This window comes from Rhinatrema bivittatum, chromosome 4 (genome assembly GCF_901001135.1).
Source record: "Rhinatrema bivittatum chromosome 4, aRhiBiv1.1, whole genome shotgun sequence".
Lineage (NCBI taxonomy): Eukaryota > Metazoa > Chordata > Amphibia > Gymnophiona > Rhinatrematidae > Rhinatrema > Rhinatrema bivittatum.
Genome location: NC_042618.1, coordinates 16,020,013 through 16,043,490, shown reverse-complemented (window position 1 = coordinate 16,043,490; position 23,478 = coordinate 16,020,013). Strand labels below are relative to the sequence as shown.

The 23,478-nt window shown below is 45.2% G+C and overlaps 1 protein-coding gene across 2 annotated transcripts in view; it reads left to right on the top strand.

The window, feature by feature from the left end:
• Nucleotides 1-381: 381 nt before the first annotated feature.
• The window catches only part of EML5 (EMAP like 5), a 378,431-nt gene continuing 355,334 nt past the window's right edge, over nucleotides 382-23,478 (top strand). For both annotated transcript variants that reach the window (XM_029597756.1, XM_029597755.1), the window contains exon 1: nucleotides 382-958. In XM_029597756.1, coding sequence (XP_029453616.1) covers nucleotides 762-958 — 197 coding nt within the window. In that variant the 5' untranslated portion in view covers nucleotides 382-761. The remainder of the gene's footprint in view (nucleotides 959-23,478) is intronic.

Below are 23,478 nucleotides of genomic sequence, written 5' to 3'. Positions count from 1 at the left end.
TGCCGACCCACGCCTGACCCGGACAAAGCCGCTCAGATTTCCCGTCGGAGTCACCCATCCTTGCAAATTAAAAAAAAGAAAAAAAAATCTATCTATATATTCATCAATAATACAGCGCGGCGAAGCCAGATTACCAGCCGGCTGCATCCTGTGCATGGTGCTGATTGGCTGCCGAGCCCGCGTTCCAAAGGACTTGGACTGCTATTGGCAGGGGCCGCTGGTGTCCCGGGGGCGGGGACGGGGGCGGGAGCAGCGGGCCGGCGCGCGCGGGCGCGCGCGACTGGGATCTGGATCTCCGGCTCACCTTGCTTTGGACAGTTTGGAGGCTCGCGTGACGGAGGTGTCGGTTTCTGCAGGAGGTGACGGGCGAGCTGTAAAAAACAAACAAAAAAAAAAAAAGCCTCAGTTTGCAGTTAGCATTGCAGCTTCAGGGCGGAGGGAAAATAATTCTGTGCTTTAAAATAACAGCAACAACCTAAAAAAAAAAAAAAAAAAAGAGATGCATAAAAAATATATCCGGGAACAATGTATTCAAAATATTTTTTACGTGTGATGGATTAAAAAAAAAACCAACAACCCAAGAAGGGGAGCCAGAAAGCGAGTCCGCGCTGTATTGCAGAAGCCAGGCGATGCAGCCTGGCTGGCTGACGTCAGGAGCTTAGCAAGTGACAGAGGAAAACATCCTTGAGGGAGACGAGCGCCTCCCGCCGCCTTTTTTTTTTTCTCCCCTTGACGAATACCTTCTCCCTCTTCGGAAAAGGATGGCTGACAGGACAGCCCCCAACTGCCACCTGCGGCTGGAATGGGTGTACGGCTACCGAGGCCACCAGTGCCGCAACAACCTGTACTACACGGCGGCCAAGGAGATCGTCTACTTCGTGGCGGGAGTCGGGGTGGTGTACAACACGCGCGAGCACAAGCAGAAGTTCTACCTGGGCCACAGCGATGACATTATCAGGTAAGGCGAGGCCGGCCCGCACCGGCTGGATCAGGACCTGCCAAATGGGTCTGCCGGCAAGGGAGGATGCCTAAGCGTGCCCAGGTGAAGGTAGCTCTCTCTTACTGTCTGTGTGTGTGTATGAGTAACGGTGTGTGCATGTCTCTGGGTATGTGAGTAAGGATCAGTGTGTGTGTGTGCGTGTAAGTATGCCTATGGTGTTTGTCAGTATATGTGTGTGTTTGTAAGAGTGCATATATAAGTGTGTCTGTATATTCATGTGTACATAAGTGTCAGTGTGTGTGCGTGAGACTGGTTGTATGAGTGTGGTGTGTGTATTTATAAGTATGCCTGTATGAGTGTCTCTCTGTATGTTTGTGTGTGTGTATATGAGTATCAGTGTATGTGAGAGTGTGGTACTTGTTAGTATGTATGTGTGTAGAGTGTGGTTGTATGAGTGTTGTGTGTTTATTTGTAAATATGCATATATGAATGTATATATAGGTGTGTACATATGAGTGTCAGTGTGTGCGTGCATGTGAGTGTGGTTGTATGAGTGTGGTGTGTGTGAGTATTTATAAGTATGCCTGTATGAGTGTGTCTCGGTATATTTGTGTATGCATATGAGTATCAGTGTATGTGAAAGTGTGGTTATATGAGTGTGGTGCTTGTTAGTATGTTTGTGTGCAGAGTGTGTTTGTATGAGTGTGGTGTGTGTGTGAGTATAAGTATGCCTGTATGAATGTGTCTCGGTATATTTGTGTATGCATATGAGTATCAGTGTATGTGAAAGTGTGGTTATATCAGTGTGGTGCTTGTTAGTACATTTGTGTGTAGAGTGTGTTTGTATGAGTGTGGTGTGTGTGTGAGTATAAGTATGCCTGTATGAATGTGTCTCTGTATATATGTGCGTACATATGAGTGTCAGTGTGTGTGTGTGAGAGAGTGTGGTTGTATGAGTGGTGTTCGTCAGTATATGTGTGTGTAGAGTGTGGTTGAATGACAGTGGTGTGTATGAGTATTTGTAAGTATGCATATGTAAGTGTGTCTGTATATTTGTGTGTACATATGAGTGTCAGTGTGTGTGTGCGTGAGAGAGTGTGGTTGTATGAGTGGTGTTCGTCAGTATATGTGTGTGTAGAGTGTGGTTGAATTACAGTGGTGTGTATGAGTATTTGTAAGTATGCATATGTAAGTGTGTCTGTATATTTGTGTATACATATGAGTGTCAGTGTGTGTGTGTGTGGTTGTCAGAGTGTGGTGTGTGTGAGTATAAGTATGCCTGTATGAGTGTGTCTCTGTATATTTATGTGTACCTATGAGTGTCATTGTGAGTATGTGTGTCTGTGTGTGTGTGTGTTTCTGCCTGTGCTGCGAAGATCCTGGTAGATTGAACTATTCCAGTATTTCATAGCTGGTCGGCAGGAGAGTTCAGCACATCACTTTTGGAAGCAGTTCTCTATGGTGTGGTAGGGCTCTGAGTGCTGTCTCCATGCTCTCTCATCTCCTCCAGTTCTGCTGCTGCTCTCACTGAAGGGGAGCTAGAAGTTCAGAAGCCTCTTCCCTCTGTACCCCATTGCACATATTCTTCATTCCCCTGGCTCTTTAGTGCACCGTGAAGACAGACAGACAGACACCTGCTTCCATGCTGGGCTGACACAGAAACGCACCAGCTTCCCAGTGCTTGGATAGGTGTGCAGGAAATTACGTCTTTATAAGAAGTTATAATGTGTCTGATTTTTAAACCCTGGTCCCTGCCCGTATGTATGCATGAGATTCAGAGAGCTTTTGTTGGGGAACTCAGCCCGTCATTGCACATTTAACATCTTTTCTGTCTTCTGAAAGCAAGTTTGGGAACAGCCAGGGGAAGGGAAGCAGGTTCTTCATTATAAGAGTCCTGTGACTCTGCAGAATAATCCACCTGTATGGAGACGTCAGGGTTTAGATGAAAGAGCAGTCTGGATCTTTGGCAGTAGTTTGTAAGTAAAGCCTTTCGGTGCTGAAGGCGACGCATCCCAAGCAGCAGCAGCAGCAGAAGCAGAAAAATGGCCGATTTAAATGAAAGGGATGGATCGCCTTGGCATCATGAAGTGCCATCTTTGAATGTGCACATCACTTCTGTAATCTGGCAACTGCTTGGGCCCCCAGTGTTGTGTCTGTCGTGCAGCAGGTGGTGTCAATAGAATTTATCAATTTAAATAATTAATACTTTAGTTCATGTCATGTCAGCTGCTGAAGAGGCTCAGATCTCCTTCTCTAAAATAAAGTGTGTTGTGTAAGCTTGGTAGTTATGCCTGGAAGTGTCTAATAGTTTAGCAAGTTTAATTTGACACTAGTAATATTAAAAAAAAGGCTTAGTGAATAGGATATATATATATAGCATTTTATTTTCATTTTTAGTGGGGTTTAAAGGTCCTAAGCAAGATGAGATTAATGATCTCGTGGTTGCTAGTAGACAGTAATACATGAATAAGCTAGTATAACGGTTGACTTGCCACGAGGAAGGGCGATCCATATTTAAACAATGCGTACTGCGAAAAAATTAGATTAAAGGAGAGCCTCAGATCTTTGTTATACTTATTTCAGAGGTTGGGGTTTTTTTGTAGGTAATTTCTGTTTGTCTTATGAGCTGATGTTTACTGCTTTAGAATAACGCTGCCAAGTGTCGACTAGCTTGTCTGAACTTCCTCTCATTCGCTGCTCTGTGTCTGTGAAGTAAAAAACCCTGAAATTCATTGGTCACCCGCAAAAAAGAAAATAGTGTTCCTTGTTTCTGACATCACCTGTGGAATTACAATAACTTCTTCCTGCGTAACATAGGGCAACCTACCGTACCTTTTCATTTTTTTTTCTTCCAAAACTCAGGTTTAGCATTTCCACAGCACATGAGCGCGACCCTACACATTTATTACCTGTTTCTGTTTGGCACCAGCTTGCTTTTCCTTCCTTTTTGCTTTTTATTTTTTTTTTTAAGGCCTCTGCTCGTGGCTTCTAAGCATTTGCCCCTTAAGATTATTTGCACCTGCTCCCTTTTTTCTTTCCCTACCGTGCCGTGGTGCCTTCCAGTGCCTGTTGCATGCAGAATTAGGAGCTTTGCGCATCCTCTGCAGTGCTAGAAAGCAACACACACTGAAAACAGCTAGTTACAAAATTAATCACATTGGGGGGGTCATTTTGAAAAGCGGTCCCCTTTTTTGTGTGCGATCACTAAATGGGGGCGGGTTGAGGGCGGAGTCGGCCCCGGAAGAGGAGGAGTCGGGGCGGCACCGGGGCCGACGCTGCGGTGACATCGCTGGCGGCGAAAGGTAAGGACCCTTATCGCCGCCAGTTTCGCGCCGAATAACTACACCTTTTATGGTGTAGTTATTCGGTGCGAAAGCCGGCAGCCAGCGCACCGCAGAGGTGCGATGGCTGCTGGCTTTCGCAGGCCCGCCCCCCGCTTCGCACCCCCCCCCCCCCGTTACCGCCGGATTCTCTAAGGTCTGCGACCTTAGAGAATCTGGCGACCTTAGAGAATCCAGGGCATTATTTCTTCCTTATCCCTTCTTCCCTTTTGAATCTCCTGTATAGAACATGTGCCAAAACTGGGGCCTGATTTACCAAGCATTTTTCCCATAGACTCGAAATGGGGAGAACATTTTTAGTGAATCGGCCCCTTAGGCACCAGACTTCACCCCAGAGGCGGCTGTGTGCTTGCTACTGAGCTGTTAAACTGTAAGGTGCTTCAGGATCCTGTTTGCAAGACAGGTGCTGTTTAAATTCAAAATTGTTTTTTTTTTATTATGAGTACTTGTACATATGTGTACACATGAGTGTGTAATGTGTCAGAAATGTGATGAAATGCACAGCCTATAATGTTTTTGCCACAGAGCATAAATTTGTATTATCTTTAGTTCCTTTTCATAGCTTTTTACATCTCTGATCTTCTGCTTTGACATCTTTTCCTTAGTACTGTAACTTTTTTTGTAGCGTTGGCATTTCATTATTAAAATATTTTGTCAAGAGTTTTACATGAAAAAAATGCTTATTTTGTAAGGCCACCATTAGCCATAATTAGGAGAAACGACAGCCTGCTCGTGTGTCTTTTTTGAAATCATAATTGTTTCACCTAATTAACATTATTTTTTCTGTCTATGAGACTTTTAGATTCAGCAGGTTTTCACCTTTATGTGAAGCCCTGACTAAGCTAGTCAAAACACAGGAACATGTTAGAATTATGAGAGTGACTGCCTTATAATAATAAATGTTTTATAAGATTCCCGAGGACTACTGCTAGTTTCATTTCCCTTTTGCTCCTTGGAGGCAGTGTACGCTAAAGTTGCTTTTTGAAATTGAATTTATGATCTCGTGAGCTTGTTTAGCCTCTTGTTAAGGTCACAGAGTACGAAGCTCTGAAGAAACATCTTCTGAGGGGCTGTAAGGTTTGCCAGTGCTCAGAGGGCTTCTTTAGCAAAGTGTTGTGAGCTAAGGAACACATGGAAAAAAAACCAACCCCCAATCCTAGACCATAATGTTAGCTGGACAGGTGCCTCATTTAAGAACTGGAATGATACAATGAGTGCAATGGACTTCATACTTGGCCACTACAGCACTGGCTGAGCTATATGTCCGCAAGCCAGAGAAGCATGAGTATAGCACACGCTACGCTCTTTACAAGGCACTTTTACATGCAGAATAATAACACAACAGTGAACTCTGTTTGCGCTCTTAACAGACTATTGCAGGTGCAAACATTTAATTTCCTGCAGGAGATGCTGTACTCCACGCTTCCCTTTCCCCACTTTCTTTTCTTCTCTCCTCCTGTTCTCCTCCTCTTCCTCTTCCTCCTCCTCCTCCTCCTCTTCCACTTTCTTTTTTTTTTTGTTTTTGTTTTTATCTCAGGTTATGCTCAAAGGAGAACACTCAGTACGGTATGCGCTGGGATGCTTGCAGCCCTGTGTGAGGATACAATGCTAAACTTTTGGTGGTGAATGTGAAGAGGAGCTGGTATTTTCCATCCCCTGTCATTTTGATAGAAATTCATATTTATTTGCACTCTGATTTACACACAGAAGGCCCGTCGACACTCATAAGATTGGGTTTATACAGCCCCTAACCTTAAAAATGGTCTTTAATGGTCGCTTGCTTATTTATTTATTTATTTATTTATCTATCTATCTATCTATCTATCTATCTATCTATCTATCTATCTATCTTTTATGCTCCGCTTCTTCCAACCCATTGTTCAGAGCAGGTTATGTATTTATTCAGAAACTCCTATATTCTGCATCTTCCATAAATGTGGCGTGTGTGGACCCTTGAGCCAAGACGAGGTTGATGCTGCCACCAGGAGAGGGCCCCTAGTGGTCCTCCTCGTCGGGAGGCGGTGCTGACTGAGAAGACCCAACTGGAGCTTCATCTTTACCAGCCCACATTCCCTGCAGGTTGAGCCCATTGAATTCTGGGGCTGCCAGGACTTAGGTGTGGGTCTTTCATGTTTCATGTCTGCCCTCTAGGCGCGCACCATCGCCAGTGATTTAAAGGGCTCGAGGCAAGAAACTTCGCCACAGCCCAGGGAGATGATGTCACTCAGGGTGGATATATTTACCTGCCCCTGACTCCAGCACTTTGCCTCAGCAATGGGTCCTGCTCTGCTTCTAGAGTGCGTAGTCTGCGTTGTTCTTGATCCAGAGGAGATCCAGAGGAGAAGGCTAAGCAGCGTCAGGCAAGCAGAAGTCGAGGCAGGCGATGGACAGACGTAACCAGGAGCAGGCCAGAGGTGTTTAAAATCATGAGAGGTCTAGAACGGGTAGATGTGAATCGGTTATTTACTCTTTCGGATAGTAGAAAGACTAGGGGGCACTCCATGAAGTTAGCATGTGGCACATTTAAAACTAATCGGAGAAAGTTCTTTTTTACTCAACGCACAATTAAACTCTGGAATTTGTTGCCAGAGAATGTGGTTCGTGCAGTTAGTATAGCTGTGTTTAAAATAGGATTGGATAAGTTCTTGGAGGAGAAGTCCATTACCTGCTATTAAGTTCACTTAGAGAATAGCCACTGCCATTAGCAGTGGTTACATGGAATAGACTTAGTTTTTGGTTACTTGCCAGGTTCTTATGGCCTGGATTGGCCACTGTTGGAAACAGGATGCTGGGCTTGATGGACCCTTGGTCTGACCCAGTATGGCATTTTCTTATGTTCTTATGTTCTTATGTCAGGACGGGCAGCGGACAAGCAAAGACGAGGAAACAGGCTGGAGGTCAGGGCAGGCGGAGGTCAAGCGAAGTCGGAATACCAGGCAGGGGTCAGACGGGCAGAGATCAAGCAGAGTCAGATTACCAGGCAGAGGTCCAAAACCGGGAAGTCAGTCCAAGGGTTGGAGCAGGAACAGGAGTCAGGACCGGAACACAGGATCGGGACTCAAGACTGGAACACAGGATCAGAAGGCAAGACTGGAACACAGAATCAAGAACAACGCAGACTACGCACTCTAGAAGCAGAGCAGGACCCATTGCTGAGGCAAAGTGCTGGAGTCAGGGGCGGGTAAATATATCCGCCCTGGGTGACATCATCTCCCTGGGCTGTGGCGAAGTTTCCTGCCTCGAGCCCTTTAAATCACTGGTGATGGCGCGCGCCTAGAGGGCAGACGCCAAGACCGAGCCGGCGGAGTGTTGCGCCGCCTGGGCAAGCCGCACCAGCGGGACTTGGCGCTTCGCCGGGGTGAGGGGGAGAGCCAGGACCGGCCGCCTTCCGGGGCAGGTAAGGGGGTTCAGCCGCGGGTGGTTGCAGCCGTGAATCTTAACAATAAAAATGTGTCCAGTGCAGATTTCATAAAAACATTCATGATACATTAAAACATTAAATAACATATAAAACACAATAAAATATTAACAGAACAATCAGTTTTTTAACATACATAATAAAACAATAAGACATATAAAACCTTAAAAGAAATAAAACATATTCACATAGTATAAACAAACTACATGTACATCAAAAATATCATTGATATGCCTCAGTAAAATACCTGTCCATTATCTGTAATGAGATGTGCTTCGGCCGAACCTTTTGGTTCGGCCTTCGTTATCGGCCTGCTGCAGGAAATTTCGTTTTCCCGCGGTTCGGGCCGATTTTTTTCGGCTGCTCCGAAAAACAAACAAACTCCACCCAACCCTTCAAATTCAATTACCTACAATCCCCCCACTCCCAACCCACCAAAATTTGCCAAAAATACCTGATGGTCCAGCGGGGTCCCGGGAGCGATCTCCCCCTCTCGGGCTGTCGGCTGCCACTAATCAAAATGGCGCCGGTGGCTCTTTGCCCTTACCATGTGACAGGGGCTACTGGTGCCATTGGTCGGCCCTTGTCACATGGTAGGAGCAATGGATGGCTGGCGCCATCTTAAAAAATGGCGCGGGCCATCCATTGCTCCTACATGTGACAGGGGCAGACCAATGGCACCGGTAGCCCCTGTCACATGGTAAGGGCAAAGGGCCACCGGCACCATTTTGATTCCTGGCAGGCCCGACGGCCCAAAAGCAGAAGATCGCTTCCAGGACCCCCGCTGGACCACCATGGCTTTCAGGTATTCTTGGGCGGGAGATCGGGATGGTGGGGGGGGGGGGGGGGTTGTAATTAAGTCAATTTGAAGGGTTGGGTTGGTCTTGTTTTGTTTTTTTTTAAATAAATGTGCCCCTCTCCCCCGCTCTAATCCAAAAAACACATTTTTCCCGAATTTCAGGAAAAATCCATTTCGGGATTCGGGTCTCCTGAAAATTAAATCGTTAAAATTGCCTAATTCATTCTAAACGAATGCACATCCTTAGTATTGATTTATCTTGCATATTTTTTCAAAGCAGGGGCAATAGAATAGCAAAATACTCAGAAATTCATAATTGGGTTTAGTGAAATCAGTACTATGTAGCATTAAAATAAGTCTTCACGGAAAAATAATCCTGCAGTCTACCTGGCTGGTATATAATGCTGACACAACTAGTTTGATTTTGAACCTTTAAACTGAACTCATATTGTCTAAAGCATAATTGTATTGTGTCTGCCTTTCTAATGAAAGAATATGTTGTATAGTACATAACACATAACAGACTTTTGCCCATAGATTTTTCTTCCATCCTGATATGTAAGGATATAATTTAATATTGACAGAGAATCTTACCCAGAAAAGAACACCAGCCCATGAACCTGGATTTTAATTTTCAAAGTTCGATCAATTAATATCCCACAAAATCTATGGGGGACACAAAGCTTCTAGTAAGTCAGAGGTAAAAACAATAATAATAATACAAGAGACTAAATGCTCACAAGAATTTATATGGGTAGAAATCTCATGTGTGTTGGGTAAGAGTATAGTGATAGGAGTATACTACTGTCCACTGACCAAAATGATCAGACAGATGATGAAATGCTAAGAGAAATCAGGGAAGCTAACCAATTTGGCAGTGCAGTAATAATGGGAGATTTCAGTTACCCAAACAAAACGTGCAAGGAAAAAGTTTCAGTTCCACTACAGTATACTATAGAAATTTTCAGTTTTTATTCTTACAAACAGTAGAAATCGGCAACTCCACGGTAGTATATATAAATCAGGTATCAGTCCCCCGACACGGTCCCGTGTTTCGCTGGTTGCTGCATCGGGAGGGACCACATTGCATATAATTTCTAGAATACAAACACATTTAGTCAGGGTGGAACATAGGATAAGAGGCTAGTACAGCAGCAAAAATACAATGTATACTCACATCCTTTAATCGGAGCATGGAGCGCAAACGCCCTCACTCTGTCAACACAATTTAAAGAGAAGCCTTGGCGCCAAAACAGGTGTCATCGCGAGAACGTCAAAGTAAGTCCCGCCCCCATTTACCCGAATAAGTGCCATTCAATGTCCTTATTGAGCCCGTGGGGGTGAATAGTGTTTAGAGTAAAAATCCATCTCTGTTCTCTTTTACCTAACATCTCAGTATAGTCCCCACCCCTCACAGAGGGGGAGACAATCTCCAAAACTGAAAAAGTAAGATCAGAGATGGAATGGCCCGAATTAGTCCAGTGGGAGACCAGGGGTTCTTCAGATCTGAGGAGTCTAATATTGGAGCAGTGCTCAATAATTCTAGTTTTCACCATTCTCTTGGTTTTACCAACGTATAAACTAGGGCATGGGCACTGTACCACATAGACCACCCCTTTGGTTGTACAGTCAGATACCCCGCGAAATTGAAAAATCTGTCCAGAAAGAGGGTGTTGAAAGGAGGAGGAGACTGAGGTGTGCCTGCACATCGTGCAGTGACCACAAGGACTATGACAACCTATCCCTCGAGTGTCCACCTTGTTCCCGCCAAATAACGTGTGTACTAATTGGTCACGAAGATTGCTACCTCGGCGAAATGAAAAACGTAGATCACCCCGCAGTAAAGAGGATAATGCTAAATTCTGCCAATGTCTACGAATCATTAAAGACATTGTTTTACTGACAACAGAAAATGGTAGTATACAATTAAAAGATGTCAGCATCAGCAGACGAGGGAAGGAAAAGCCATTCCCGGTGGGTGTATAATGCCCTTTTAAAGGCTTTTTTCACAATGCGAGAGGGATAACCCCTCTCCAAAAATCTTAAAGACATCACCCTAGATTTTTGTATGAAGTCATCACGGGAGGAGCATAAACGCCGCAGTCTCAGAAACTGGCCGGTTGGGATGTTATCCCTAAGGGGTTTGGGGTGACAGCTTGAATAGGCCAGCAGCGTGTTCCTGTCAGTCGACTTCCGAAAAAGTGTAGTGACAAAGCGATTATTTTCAACAGAAATTAGAATGTCCAAAAATGAAATTTGTGAGGAATGAATACAGTGATTGAATTGAATATGAGAATTCAGAGAATTTAACCAATCAAGAAACAGGAAAAATTGTATGTCCGACCCTGTCCAGATGATAAGAATATCATCAATGTACCTGCGATAGAGTGATATCCTTGAAAACCATTCTGAAGGATATACTAAGGTGGTTTCAAAACGGTCCATATAAAGACAAGCCAAACTGGGGGCCATAGTGGCCCCCATGGCTGTGCCTTTAATTTGTTGGTAAAACGTCTGGTCAAACAGAAAAAAATTTTTTGTCAAGGCTAATTCAGACAATTTGGTCAGAAAAGAGGTGAACACTCGATGTGGGGTAGGTCGCGTTTCCAAAATATCCTCAATCACAGATTTCAGTTACCCCAATATTGACTGGGTAAATGTAACATCAGGACATGCTAGAGACATAAAGTTCCTGGATGGAATAAATGACTGCTTCATGGAGAAATTGGTTCAGAAACAAACGAGAGACGGAGCTATTTTAGATTTAATTCTTAGTGCAACGCATAATTTGGTGAGAGAGGTAATGATGGTGGGGGCCACTTGGCAATATTGATCATAACATGATCAAATTTGAACTGACTGGAAGGGGGACAATATGTAAATACACAGCTCTAACACTAGAATTTCAAAAGGGAAACTGATAAAATGAGGAAAATAGAAAAGAACTCAAATGTGCAGCTGCAAAGGTTAAAAGTATACAACAGGTGTGGACAATGATTAAAAATACCATCTTAGAAGCGCAGTCCAAATGTATTCCATGCATTAAGAAAGGTGGAAGGAAGGCAAAATGATTACCGGCATAGTTAAAAGGTGAGTTGAAAGAGGCTATTTTAGCCGAAAAATATCCTTCAAAAATTGGAAGAAGGATCCATCTGAAAATAATAGGAAAAAGCAAAAGCATTGTCAAGTTAAGTGTAAAATATTGATAAGGCAGGCTAAGAGAGAATTTGAAATGAAGTTGGCCGTAGAGGCAAAAACTCATAATAAAAACTTTTAAAATATATCCGAAGCAAGAAACCTTTGAGGGAGTCGGTTGGGCCGTTAGATGACAGAGGGATTAAAGAGGCTCTTAGGGAACATAAAGGCCATTGCAGAAAGACTAAATAAATTCTTTGCTTCTGTGTTTACTAATAAGGATGTTGGGGAGATACCGGTTCTAGATATGGTTTTCAAGGATGATGAGTCAGATAAATTGAATCAAATCACTGTCAACCTGGAAGATGTAGTAGGCCAGATTGACAAACTAAAGAGTAGTAAATCACCTGGACTGGATGGTATGCAACACAGGGTTCTGAAGGAACTCAAAAATGAAATTTCAAATCGATTAGTTAAAATTTATAACCTATCATTAAAATTGTCCATTGTACCTGAAGACTAGAAGGTGGCCAATGTAACCCCAATATTTAAAAAGGGCTCCAGGGGTGATCCAGGAAACTATAGACCAGTGAGCATGACTTCAGTGCCGGTAAAAATAGTGGATACTATTCTAAAGATCAAAATCACAGAGCATATAGAAAGACATGGTTTAATGGAGCAAAGTCAGCATGGCTTTACCCAAGGGAAGTCTTGCCTCACAAATCTGCCCCATTTTTTTGAAGGGGTTAATAAACATGTGGACAAAGGTGTACCGGTAGATGTAGTGTATTTGGATTTTCAAATTCCCTCATGAGAGGCTTCTGAGAAAACTAAAAAGTCATGGGATAGGAGGCGATATCCTTTCATGGATTACAAACTGGTTAAAAGACAGGAACAGAGAGTAGGATTAAATGGACAATTTTCTCAGTGGAGGGGAGTGGGCAGTGGAGTGCCTCAGGGATCTGTATTTGGACCAGTGCTTTTCAATATATTTATAAATAATCTAGAAAGGAATACAATGAGTGAGATAATTACATTTGCAGATGATACAAAATTATTCAGAATAGTTAAAAAACAAGTAGATTGTGATACATTACAGGAGGAGCTTGCAAGACTGGGAGATTGGGCATCCAAATGGCAGATGAAATTTAATGTGGACAAGTGCAAGGTGTTGCATATAGGGAAAAATAACCCATGCTATAGTTACACAATGTTAGGTTCCATATTAGGAGTTACCACCCAAGAAAGAGATCTAGGTGTCATAGTGGATAATATATTGAAGTCCTTGGCTCAGTGTGATGCGGCAGTCAAAAAAGCAAACAGAATGTTAGGAATTATTAGAAAGGAATAGTGAATACAACGGAAAATGTCATAATGCCTCTGTATTGCTCCATGGTGAGACCGCACCTTAAATACTTTGTACAATTCTGGTTGCTGCATCTTGAAAAATATATAGTTGCAGTGGAGAAGGTACAGAGAAGGGCGACCAATATGATAAAAGGGATGGAACAGCTCCCTTATGAGGAAAGGCTAAAGAGCTTAGGGCTGTTCAGCTTGGAGAAGAGACGGCTGAAGTTGAATATGATAAAATCATGAGAGGTCTAGAACGGGTAAATGTGAATCGGTTATTTACTCTTTCTGATAATAGAAAGAGTTAGGGACACTCCATAAAGTTAGCTAATAGCACATTTAAAACAAATCAGATAAAATTGTTTTTCACTCAACGCACAATTAAACTCTGGAATTTGTTGCCAGAGGATGTGGTTAGTGCAGTTAGTGTAGCTGTATTTAAAAAAGGTTTGGATAAGTTCTTGGAGGAGAAGTCCATTAACTGTTATTAATCCAGTTTGCTTAGGGAATAGCCACTGCTATTACTGGCATCAGTAGCATGGGATCTATTTAATGTTTGGGTCCTTGCCAGGTTCCTAGGCCTGGATTGACCACTGTTGGAAACAGGATGCAGGGCTTGATGGACCCTTGGTCTCACCCAATATGGCAATTTCTTATGTTCTTAACAATAATAATAATAAAAGCAGCTGTATTTTTTAATGGGGCCTCTGGTTTAGCAGTTATATTTTTTTTCCTTTTGCCATCATATAGATTTGAATTGATAAACCTAAGCTTCATGCAAAGATCGCATTGATGTGACAGCATGCAATATTAATTCATGTAGAAGCGGTGTCCTGATGTTTGCATAGGTTCTGAGGGCACTAAGCCTACATTACAATGATGGGGCTCTGGAACGTGTGGAACTGTAGCGTAGGGAACTCTTGCAGCCATCAAGCTGCGTCGGGGCTGCCCAGGAAAGTCTGCGCTGCGGAGGAAATACACCCGCTTGTTAGAGAATGCCGGCAGCAGCTTTCGCAGTGAAGCGGTTAAACGAGATTCATCATCTCTCTCTCTCCAATGTTCTTCCCTTCTTCCACAGCCAGATTGCTTTAGCTGCCAGCTGAACTGTGCTGGGGGGGGGGGGGGGATCATGGAGAAATGAATTGGTTCCTAGCCGTCAGATTTCTTAACAATAGGTAATTTGGATACTTCAACAAAAATGACTCATCTCTGAGGAAAGCATGATAAACGCTTATTTGTGAGTAGCAAAGCAAAGCGTTAAGTCTTGCTACTTCTTAAAGAGGGCTGGGGGTACATGTTCTTACCTTAATCTGAGTCTGAGTGGTAGGACAAAATGAGTCACTATTACTCTACATCGCCGTAAATATTTGCTGTGTGAGCTGTGTTGGGTATTCGCCAACATTTTCCAGCCTGTACATAAATTCGGAAGAAGCGACAGTACGCACTGGAATGAACTTGCTATACAGGAGGACGGGGGATGGAAAAAAGGATGCTTTGGATAGATATTACCAAACGGTTTCTCCCACTTTGTCTGTGACAAAAGGCCTAAAGGAGAATTTTAAAAGCCCCACGCGCGCCAAAGCCTGGGAGGATATGCGCGTGTCTCGGGGCCGGCGAGCGCTGCGCGGATTTTTAAGAAGCGCCCTCCCGGTACGCGCAGAAACCGAAAAGGCAAAAAAAGGGGCGGGGAATGGGTGGGGTCTGGGCGGGACATGGGGGCAGTCCAGGTCTTTAATATGAAGTCTGCGCGCTTGTGCACGTATTTACGTGCACAAGCGCGCGCCGGGGTTCCCCTACCACGTAACTTTACTTCTGCTATGGATGGCGTGTAAATTTTAAAACAAAAAAATCGTGGCAGGGCAGCGGAGTTTGAAGGGTTGGGGCTAATAGGGTAAAAGAGAGGCTATCTAGGTGGGTGGGTGGTTTAGGAAGTCCTATCCTATACCGGGGTAAACTGGGAACGAACTGGGGAAACTTGTATTTGCGTCAGCGCACGTGCCTAGCGAAATCTCCTCACTTACGAGTTAGTGGCGGCAATTGCACGCACATACGGGTGTCCATACAAAATTGTGCGTGCATGTACGAGCGTACTGCCGATTTTATAACATTCACGTATATACGCACGTATGGGATAAAATGGCCGCGTCCAATGGCGCGAGCCGGCATACGCGAGTAGACGTGCGCCCGCACGTCTGTTTAAAAGTTACCTCGCCCGCGTGCCTGGTCCACTGTGTTCACATTTCAGGATAGGCGGGGAAGGGCTGGAATAGGGAGAAGAGCAGTTTTTTTCTTAGCTCTGTCCCTCCCAGCCTCTTTTGGCAAATCCAGACCTGCTTCCTCTCACAGGTCAGTGACCCTCTGAGTCTGAATTATGTGTTCTTGTTTCATTAAGTTAGGGACATTAGTATGGGCAGGACGTGTTACCTCTCAAACCTAATACTTACTGGATGCTAATTCACTGGCTTCATATTCAAGTGAACTGAGCTCTAAAGGTAAAATGACAATTTTTTCCAATGTCCCTAGTTCACTGAATATGGGGGTAAAGCTCTGGAGCCACTACAGCCCTACTATGAAAAAGACAGAAAAAAATATCGAGTTTTAGTATCCCAAGTGCAGCACGTTTTTACAAATTTGATTTATATTCTGCTTTTTTGGCACTTCAAAGTATGTAACAAAAATTCTTTTTTTGAAAACATTAAAAAAAATAGAAGGAACTTCAGATGCCACAAAAATCAGTTTTCTCTGTGAACAATCAGTTTGTAATAATGTAATGTATTGTAATAATGTTGCTCCATGGGGTTTAAGAATATTAAAGGAACCAAAATTGTTCACAGAGGATACTGATTTTTGTGGCATCTGAAGTCTTTTTCCTTCTATTTTAAAAAAATTTTCAATATTATTTTGTTATACACAGATGTGAACTGATTGTGCTTTTAAAATCCCTTACCGGGTACGTTTATATTTAGTTTACTTTCGTACCCAGAGGTCTCTTTCATGTTTGAATACTTCGTAGTGGATTACATTCAGGTGCTGTGGGTACTTCCCTTTCCCTAGAGGGCTCACTTTCTTACACAACCTGGAAGGTCGAGCAGGCCTTGTGGTGTCAGGTGCACACCGAGCAGGCCATCCAAAAGGGGGGGGGGAGGGCTTATCATAATAGGAGGGAGGGGAGGGACCAGTCGGCCTCAGAAATGTGCGCCCACCGTTAGTTGGGGGAGAGGGGAGGGAGGCTGAGCCGGGTTGTGCTCCTTTAGTTAGTTATTTGTTTAAGCTGGATGCTGCGAGCCCATTGGCTCTCAGGGCGCTAGGGAGTAGATGGAGTCAGGGGATTTTCTTGGCAGCAACGGCGCTGAACTCACCATTCGCGCCCGATTGCTGCCGCGGCCGCCTCCTGCTCCCCTTTGCCGGCGAGGAGATATTCCGATCAGCTTCGTCCCAGTTCCATGGAGCCCGAGGAAGCCGCGATGGCTGGGGAGGAGCCCGGTATGCTGTCGGAGGGCAGTCCTACGGAGGATAACTCCTCCTCTGGCCCAACTGGTGCGGTGGCTGCGACGCAATTCCCCACGGTGAGTCAGGCCCCAGGCAAGCATTCCTGCGCAGTAGGTGGTGGTGGTGGTGGTGGTGGTGGTGAGGGGGTTGAGCCTCAGTTCCTGGCTCCTCCTGTTGCGGTTTTGGCTGGTCATGGTGCGTCGGGAGGTCGGGCTGCCACAGGCCATTCCTGCAGCTGTTCTGCCATGGGAGATCCCAGGGTCGGCGAGGGAGGCGTTTCAGGCCCCGGGTCCTCAGGCGTGGAGTCCGTGTCAGAGCCTGTCAGATCGGGCTCTGCTGCTGCGTTTCCCTCCTCTGCTGTTTGTTCACAGCCTGCACTGGCTGCTGTCCATGGTTCTGCAGGCTCTCAATTTTGTCCTTTTCCAGCTGATCTTGGGGCAGAGGGGGATTTTGATCAGGCCTCGGGGCCTCGTGGGTGGTGGCCTGACTGGACAAGTTGGTACCGCTCTGGTGCTGGTGGCTGGGGTGGTGAGGGCAGTGCCTTTAACCTCCTGGACCCTGCTATCATAGACTGGAATCTGAGTTGGGGAAGGCAGCCACATTCCTGGAGGGGACACTGGGATCCCTCTAGTGCCCACTTGCCCCCCACTGGTGTTGGTTCCTTTCCTCAGTGCTTAGGGTCTTCCCCAATGGGCAGATTCTCAGGACAGAATGGGACCAACCCGAGAGGCCCTCCTTTTCTGTGGCCTATGGGTACAGAAGCGGGTTCTTTCCTGGCTGGAGGTGGAAGTTCGAGTGGTTGGCGTGGCGTGACAAGGCTGGCTGGTGGGGGCGCGGGTTTGGCAGAATTGGTTGGGTCTTCTTCTGTGGATCCTTTTGTTCCTTCGCAGGGTGTTCTTTCGCGGGGATCAGCTGACCAACCGGGCACTTCTCAGCAAGAAGGATGGTGCAGCGTGCCAGCCGTGGTGGTGAGTCATGGAGTTCAGCCTTGTTTCCCGACTGCAAGCCAACCGGCGACATCTGTTACTCAGCAGGGTGAGTCTGGTCATTTCGCTGTTCCAGGAGCTGGGATCGAGAGTACTCAGGGGGAGGTGTCAGCAGTGTTAGGTAGTCAGGAGGCAGAACCTTCTGCCATTTGTGAGCCACAAATGGCAAGGTTGAAGACTCTTCGATGGGTAAGAGGAAGGAGAAATACAAGCATAAGAAGAAGCGAGACAGGTCGAGCTCCTCTGACTCCTCTTCATCTTCCTCGTCGTCCTCCTCTAGTTCTTCCAGTGCCAAATCATCTGTTGGTAAGGGTGCTCAGGCTTATAGTAAGGGTAGAGGTGTGCCGGTTTTAGTAACTTATTCTGAACTTTGGGAGGATGTGCCACGATCCCTTCAAAAGAAGATCAGACACAGGAAGTATATTGATATATTTCAATTGCTTGAGGGCCGTCAGGGGAAGAGAAAAAAGAAGAAGAAAGGAGGTTCTGATCAATTCTCTGGGACTCAAAGAAAGGTGTCTCGGAATATTCATAATTGGATTCGCTCCTTCCTGCGCTTGACTAGTGTTATTGGCTATCGAGATCCGACTCAGTACGGGGCTCTGTTGGCATATGTGGATGCTATTTTAGCTGCCAGCAAGGAGCATGAAGGTTGGTCATGGCTTAATTACGACGAATATTTTCAGGATCGCATGGAGGAAAACAGATTTATATCCTGGGGTACTCAAGATGTGGGCTTATGGCTGATCCAAATGAATAACAAGGCACTTCCCCCCTCAGCTGGAGCAGCGGGCACTGGTAATCCGATGGCACGGCCCTTTCGCCCGAATCCCGCGTCAAGCAACGCTGGTCAGGCCATCAACGACGTTTTTTCTAGCGTTTTAATCATTTGTCCTGCTTATTCCCGGATTGCAAATTCAAGCATGCCTGTGCCACGTGTGGAGCCAGTCATCCCGCTTCAAAATGTGCTAAGCAGTCAGGCGAAGGACTGGCCGGTAGTACTGCTCCCAAAAGTACCCCGAAGTGACATTTATTTATTTATTTATTTATTTATTTATTTATTTAAAAGTTTTATATCCCGCACAATGGGTAGGTAAACTATCCGTCTAGGCGGTTCACATATTCAGACATACATAGTTTGATCACATATTAAAAACATAATTACAATATTTAATACAAACAAATTAAACAGTTGAAAGTTATATACAGTAATGTAGTATGAAGATTTTAATATAGATTGTATGCACTGGAGAAAAGATGGGTTTTTAGTAGTTTCTTAAATTCTGAACGGTTGGCTGTCAGTCGGATATGTTCTGGAAGTGAGTTCCACATTATTGGGCCGGCTACAGAAAATGCTCGTTTACAGGTTAGAGATAAAGTAGCAGATTTTATTGTTGGTATTTCTAAAATACATTTGGCTAGCTGCATTGTTACCTTGGTTTCGCGCTTATCCCAGAATTGATGCCGCAATTATTTTATTCCATGGCTTTGCTGGTTTTCGTATTCCATTCTCTGAGGCGTCCTTAATTGGGGGGGAGGGGGGATAATTTCCTTCAATCAAAAAGATGATTCATGTAGCGCAAGTCAAGTTGCAAGCTGAAGTAGATTTAGGCAGAATTGCCGGGCACTTTATTGAACCGCCTTTTCAAATTCTGGTCCTCTCCCCTTTGTCAGTTATTCCCAAAAAGGATCCGGGCAAGTTCAGATTGATTCACAATCTGTCTTTCCTGGAAGGTCATTTGGTTAGTTGATTGCATCGCCAGCAAGCTGTGTGCAGTTCGGTACACTTCGTTTGATTCCGCGGTGCAATTGATCAGGCGCCTCGGTAGGGGGGCCCTTTTGGCCAAGGTGGATATCGAGTCAGCCTTCAGGTTATTGCCCATACATCCAGATAGTTTTCATTTACTGGGTTTCCGTTTTAATGGGTTATATTTCTTTGATAAATGCATGCCTATGGGATGCTTGATAGCTTGCGCATATTTTGAAACTTTTAGTACATTTATTCACTGGGTGATGGAACAAGTTTCGGGGTCAAGTAATATCATTCATTATTTGGATGATTTTCTATTTGTGGGTAAGGCAGGTTCAGATGAATGTCTTCCTGTTTTGCGCAGTTTTCAGGAGGTGGCAAGGAATCTTGGTAACCCTTTGGCTCATGGAAAAACTGAAGGCCCAAGTATGTGCTTAACATTCTTAGGTATTGAATTAGATCGATTGACATGATTTCTCGCTTACCTGAGTCTAAAGTCGTTGGTATGCAGACTATAGTAAAAGACGCCCTACTCAAGCCAAAGTTAACTGCAACAATTACAATCACTGGTAGGCAGTTTAAATTTTGCTTGCAGGGTAATCCCAATGGGTAGGGTATTCTTGCGTAGATTAACATTTGCAATGTCTGGGATAACTAAGAAACACCATCACATCCGTATTACCTCAGGAATGAGAGAGGATCTGGTCATTTGCGATCAGTTCTTGACTGAATTCAATGGTTGCTCTATGTGGCAGGCTGACACAATTTCTAGAGCTCTACACCAACGCGGCAGGGTCGTGTGGTTTCGGCGCCTTCTTTCAAGGTTCTTGATGTGCTGCATCCTGGCCCGAGGATTGGTTCCTGTCCGGTACCACCAAAAACATTACTTTTCTAGAACGTTTCCCAATTGTGGTTGCTGTGTACCTATGGGGTTCGCGCCTGCGTGATAAGAGAGTTATGTTTTGGTGTGATAACCTGGGTGTGGTTGATGTTATTAATAAAAGATCGGCAAAATGCTTGATGATATCTAATTTGTTACGTGTTTTTATTCTCCGTTGTATGCATTTGAATATGACCATTTGGGCTCATCATGTCCCAAGTGTCGCTAATAGTGTGACTGATTCTCTTTCTTGTTCCAAGTGGGAGCTGTTTCGGAAGTTGGCTCCAGAAGCAGATCCCAACGGGGCTTCGGTGCCTGCTTTCCTAAGGAAATTTGGTTCTCGGAAGCCTGGAAGCTGCTGCAGGCATCATTAACTCCGTCCATTTGGAACGGTTATGTAAACGGCGCCCTTAAGGTGATTTCTTTCCTCTCGTTTTTGGGATGGGCTTGGGGGCCCATTTCGGATGTGCTCCTGCTTCAGTTTATGGAGAAGGCCAGAGCTGAGGGCTGTTCCAAGGCCTCTATTAATAAACAGTTATCAGGTTTTTCTTTCTTTATGAGGGCTCATGAGTGGGGCTTCCCAATTGGTCATTTTGTGATTTGACGGCTGTTGGTGGAGTGGTCCAGAGATTCACCTCGAGTGGCAGATGGGCATTTACCCATTACCTATGACATCTTTCTGAAGTTACGGGATGTCTTGCCCAGCATTTGCACATCCCATTATGAAAGTGTCTTATTCAGGGCGGCTTTTGTTTTAGCATTTTTTGGAGCGTTCAGAGTCAGCGAGTTAATAGCCAGGGCGTCCAAGGAAGTTGAATACACTGGTTTGCTAGTGCAGCACGTGATTTTGTCGAAGGCGTCAATTCTCTTGTTTATTCCAAAATCTAAAACTGATCAAGCGGGTAAAGGGCTTTCTGTCATCTTACGGGTGGTTCCTGGTTTACGTACATGCCCTGTAGCTAATACCTTAGCATACTCCCAATTGCGAGCCCCAGGTTCATGCAGTCCTCCATCCCCTGACTAAATATCAATTTGAAATGGTGTTGCGGTCCAGCTTATTGGCTTTGGGGTTGGATGTGGGGAAATTTGGGATGCATTCTTTCAGGATTGGTGTAGCGACTTCTGCTGCATCTGCGGGTTTGTCTGGAGGGACGATTCAGAGAATTGGAAGATGGAGGTCTGATGTTTCGAAGGCTACGTCCATCCAGGGGCTTTTTAAGTTCACTACTGTGCCTAATTCTTTTCTCCTTCCAGATTCTGCATGCTTGCGAGGCCGTGTTTGGATTGTGGGACATTTCTACATCGTTTGGGCTTACCGACACGCATGAGGATGTCCATATGGGGCACAATTGGACTTATCCCAACGAAGTGTCCTGGTTGGGTATTAAGGGCATGCAGTGGGACGAGCTGATCCCATGCGTGCGGCGGGGTTTAAAACGTTTCAGACAACCAAATGTCCTGATCATTCATTTGGGAAGGATCGACTGGGGAAAACTGTCAGGGCGCAAGTTTATTAGTATGGTCCGCAAGGATCTTATGTTTATTTCGATATTATATCCAGCAGCTGTCATTTACTGGTCTGATATCATCGCAAGGCCTGCTGAAATGAATAATTTAATTTGGCGCAGAAGCCATGCAAAAGCAGATTGGGTCCTGGTTATGCACTCTGGGAGGTAGGCACATCTGTCATGAGTGGGCCTGGGACTTGGAGCGGGGTTTGTTTAGAGATGATGGTGTGCACTTGTCGTTTATCGGTTTAGACTTATTCATTAATTCATTTCAGGAGGCCTTGGAGAAATTTAAGACTGATAGGAACTCGCTGGCCGGGGGGCTAGCAGTGAGCATCTTGCTGGGAGGTGACGGATGGTCATTTTGGGGTTCCAGAATGTTGAGTTTTGGGCTCGGGCACCTATTGTTATAATAAAGCTGCAGCCTTTTGATTCCAGTCTGTGGTGTTGTGTGTTTATTGGGGAAAAGGGGTGAGTTTTGTAAAAGGGCGGTTGCGGAGGAAGTGCATATCATGACTACCCACATTACAGATCTACCAGCATAGAACTGCATATTTATTTTTTTTTTTTTTATTTTTAACTTTTATATACCGACATTCTTGCATTAAATGCAAATCATGCCGGTTTACAGTGAAACAGAAAAAGCAGGAAAAAATTCCTTAGTCGAATACAATGAAACAGCTTAGTTAACAAAGGAAACATAAAAATAAATGTTTACATATACACAAAGATTTGCACGAAGGGGTGCATAAAGGGGAGAGCCCCTTTGTCGCGCGCCAAAGGCGCGCGACGCCTGGTGTTGAGGCTGTCTTAACTGTCCGATGTTAGTGACGTCATGGGGGGGGGCGGGTCTAACGAACGCAGCACTTACATCGCTGCTTCTTTCCAGTTCCAGGTGAAGATCAAGCTGTTTCCTTCACTTCCCCTCCCATGACTGTGGGGTGAGAAGCGCTGCAGGGTGCCCCTTGATGTTATCTGGCTTCCCACACGCGACGCCTGGTGTTGAGGCTGTCTTAACTGTCCGATGTTAGTGACGTCATGGGGGGGCGGGTCTAACGAACGCAGCACTTACATCGCTGCTTCTTTCCAGTTCCAGGTGAAGATCAAGCTGTTTCCTTCACTTCCCCTCCCATGACTGTGGGGTGAGAAGCGCTGCAGGGTGCCCCTTGATGTTATCTGGCTTCCCACACGCGACGCCTGGTGTTGAGGCTGTCTTAACTGTCCGATGTTAGTGACGTCATGGGGGGGCGGGTCTAACGAACGCAGCACTTACATCGCTGCTTCTTTCCAGTTCCAGGTGAAGATCAAGCTGTTTCCTTCACTTCCCCTCCCATGACTGTGGGGTGAGAAGCGCTGCAGGGTGCCCCTTGATGTTATCTGGCTTCCCACACGCGACGCCTGGTGTTGAGGCTGTCTTAACTGTCCGATGTTAGTGACGTCATGGGGGGGCGGGTCTAACGAACGCAGCACTTACATCGCTGCTTCTTTCCAGTTCCAGGTGAAGACCAAGCTGTTTCCTTCACTTCCCCTCCCATGACTGTGGGGTGAGAAGCGCTGCAGGGTGCCCCTTGATGTTATCTGGCTTCCCACACGCGACGCCTGGTGTTGAGGCTGTCTTAACTGTTCGATGTTAGTCATGCATTGCACCCCTCCGCCTCCTGCTGATGACGCTGTCATTCCACTGAGCATGTGCATGGCGTCCTGCAACATTTTCACGGTGGCAGAAAAGCAGGGGTCAGCAATCTGGCTATATTTTTTTCTATTTCTAGTTGCACGTTTATCCTGCCTTATCAGTTACAAAGGATTGTCCAAAGTGCCATTCATAAACATCTATATGATTTAAAAAAAAATAAAAATCTGGACGGGAACCTGCCACACAAGG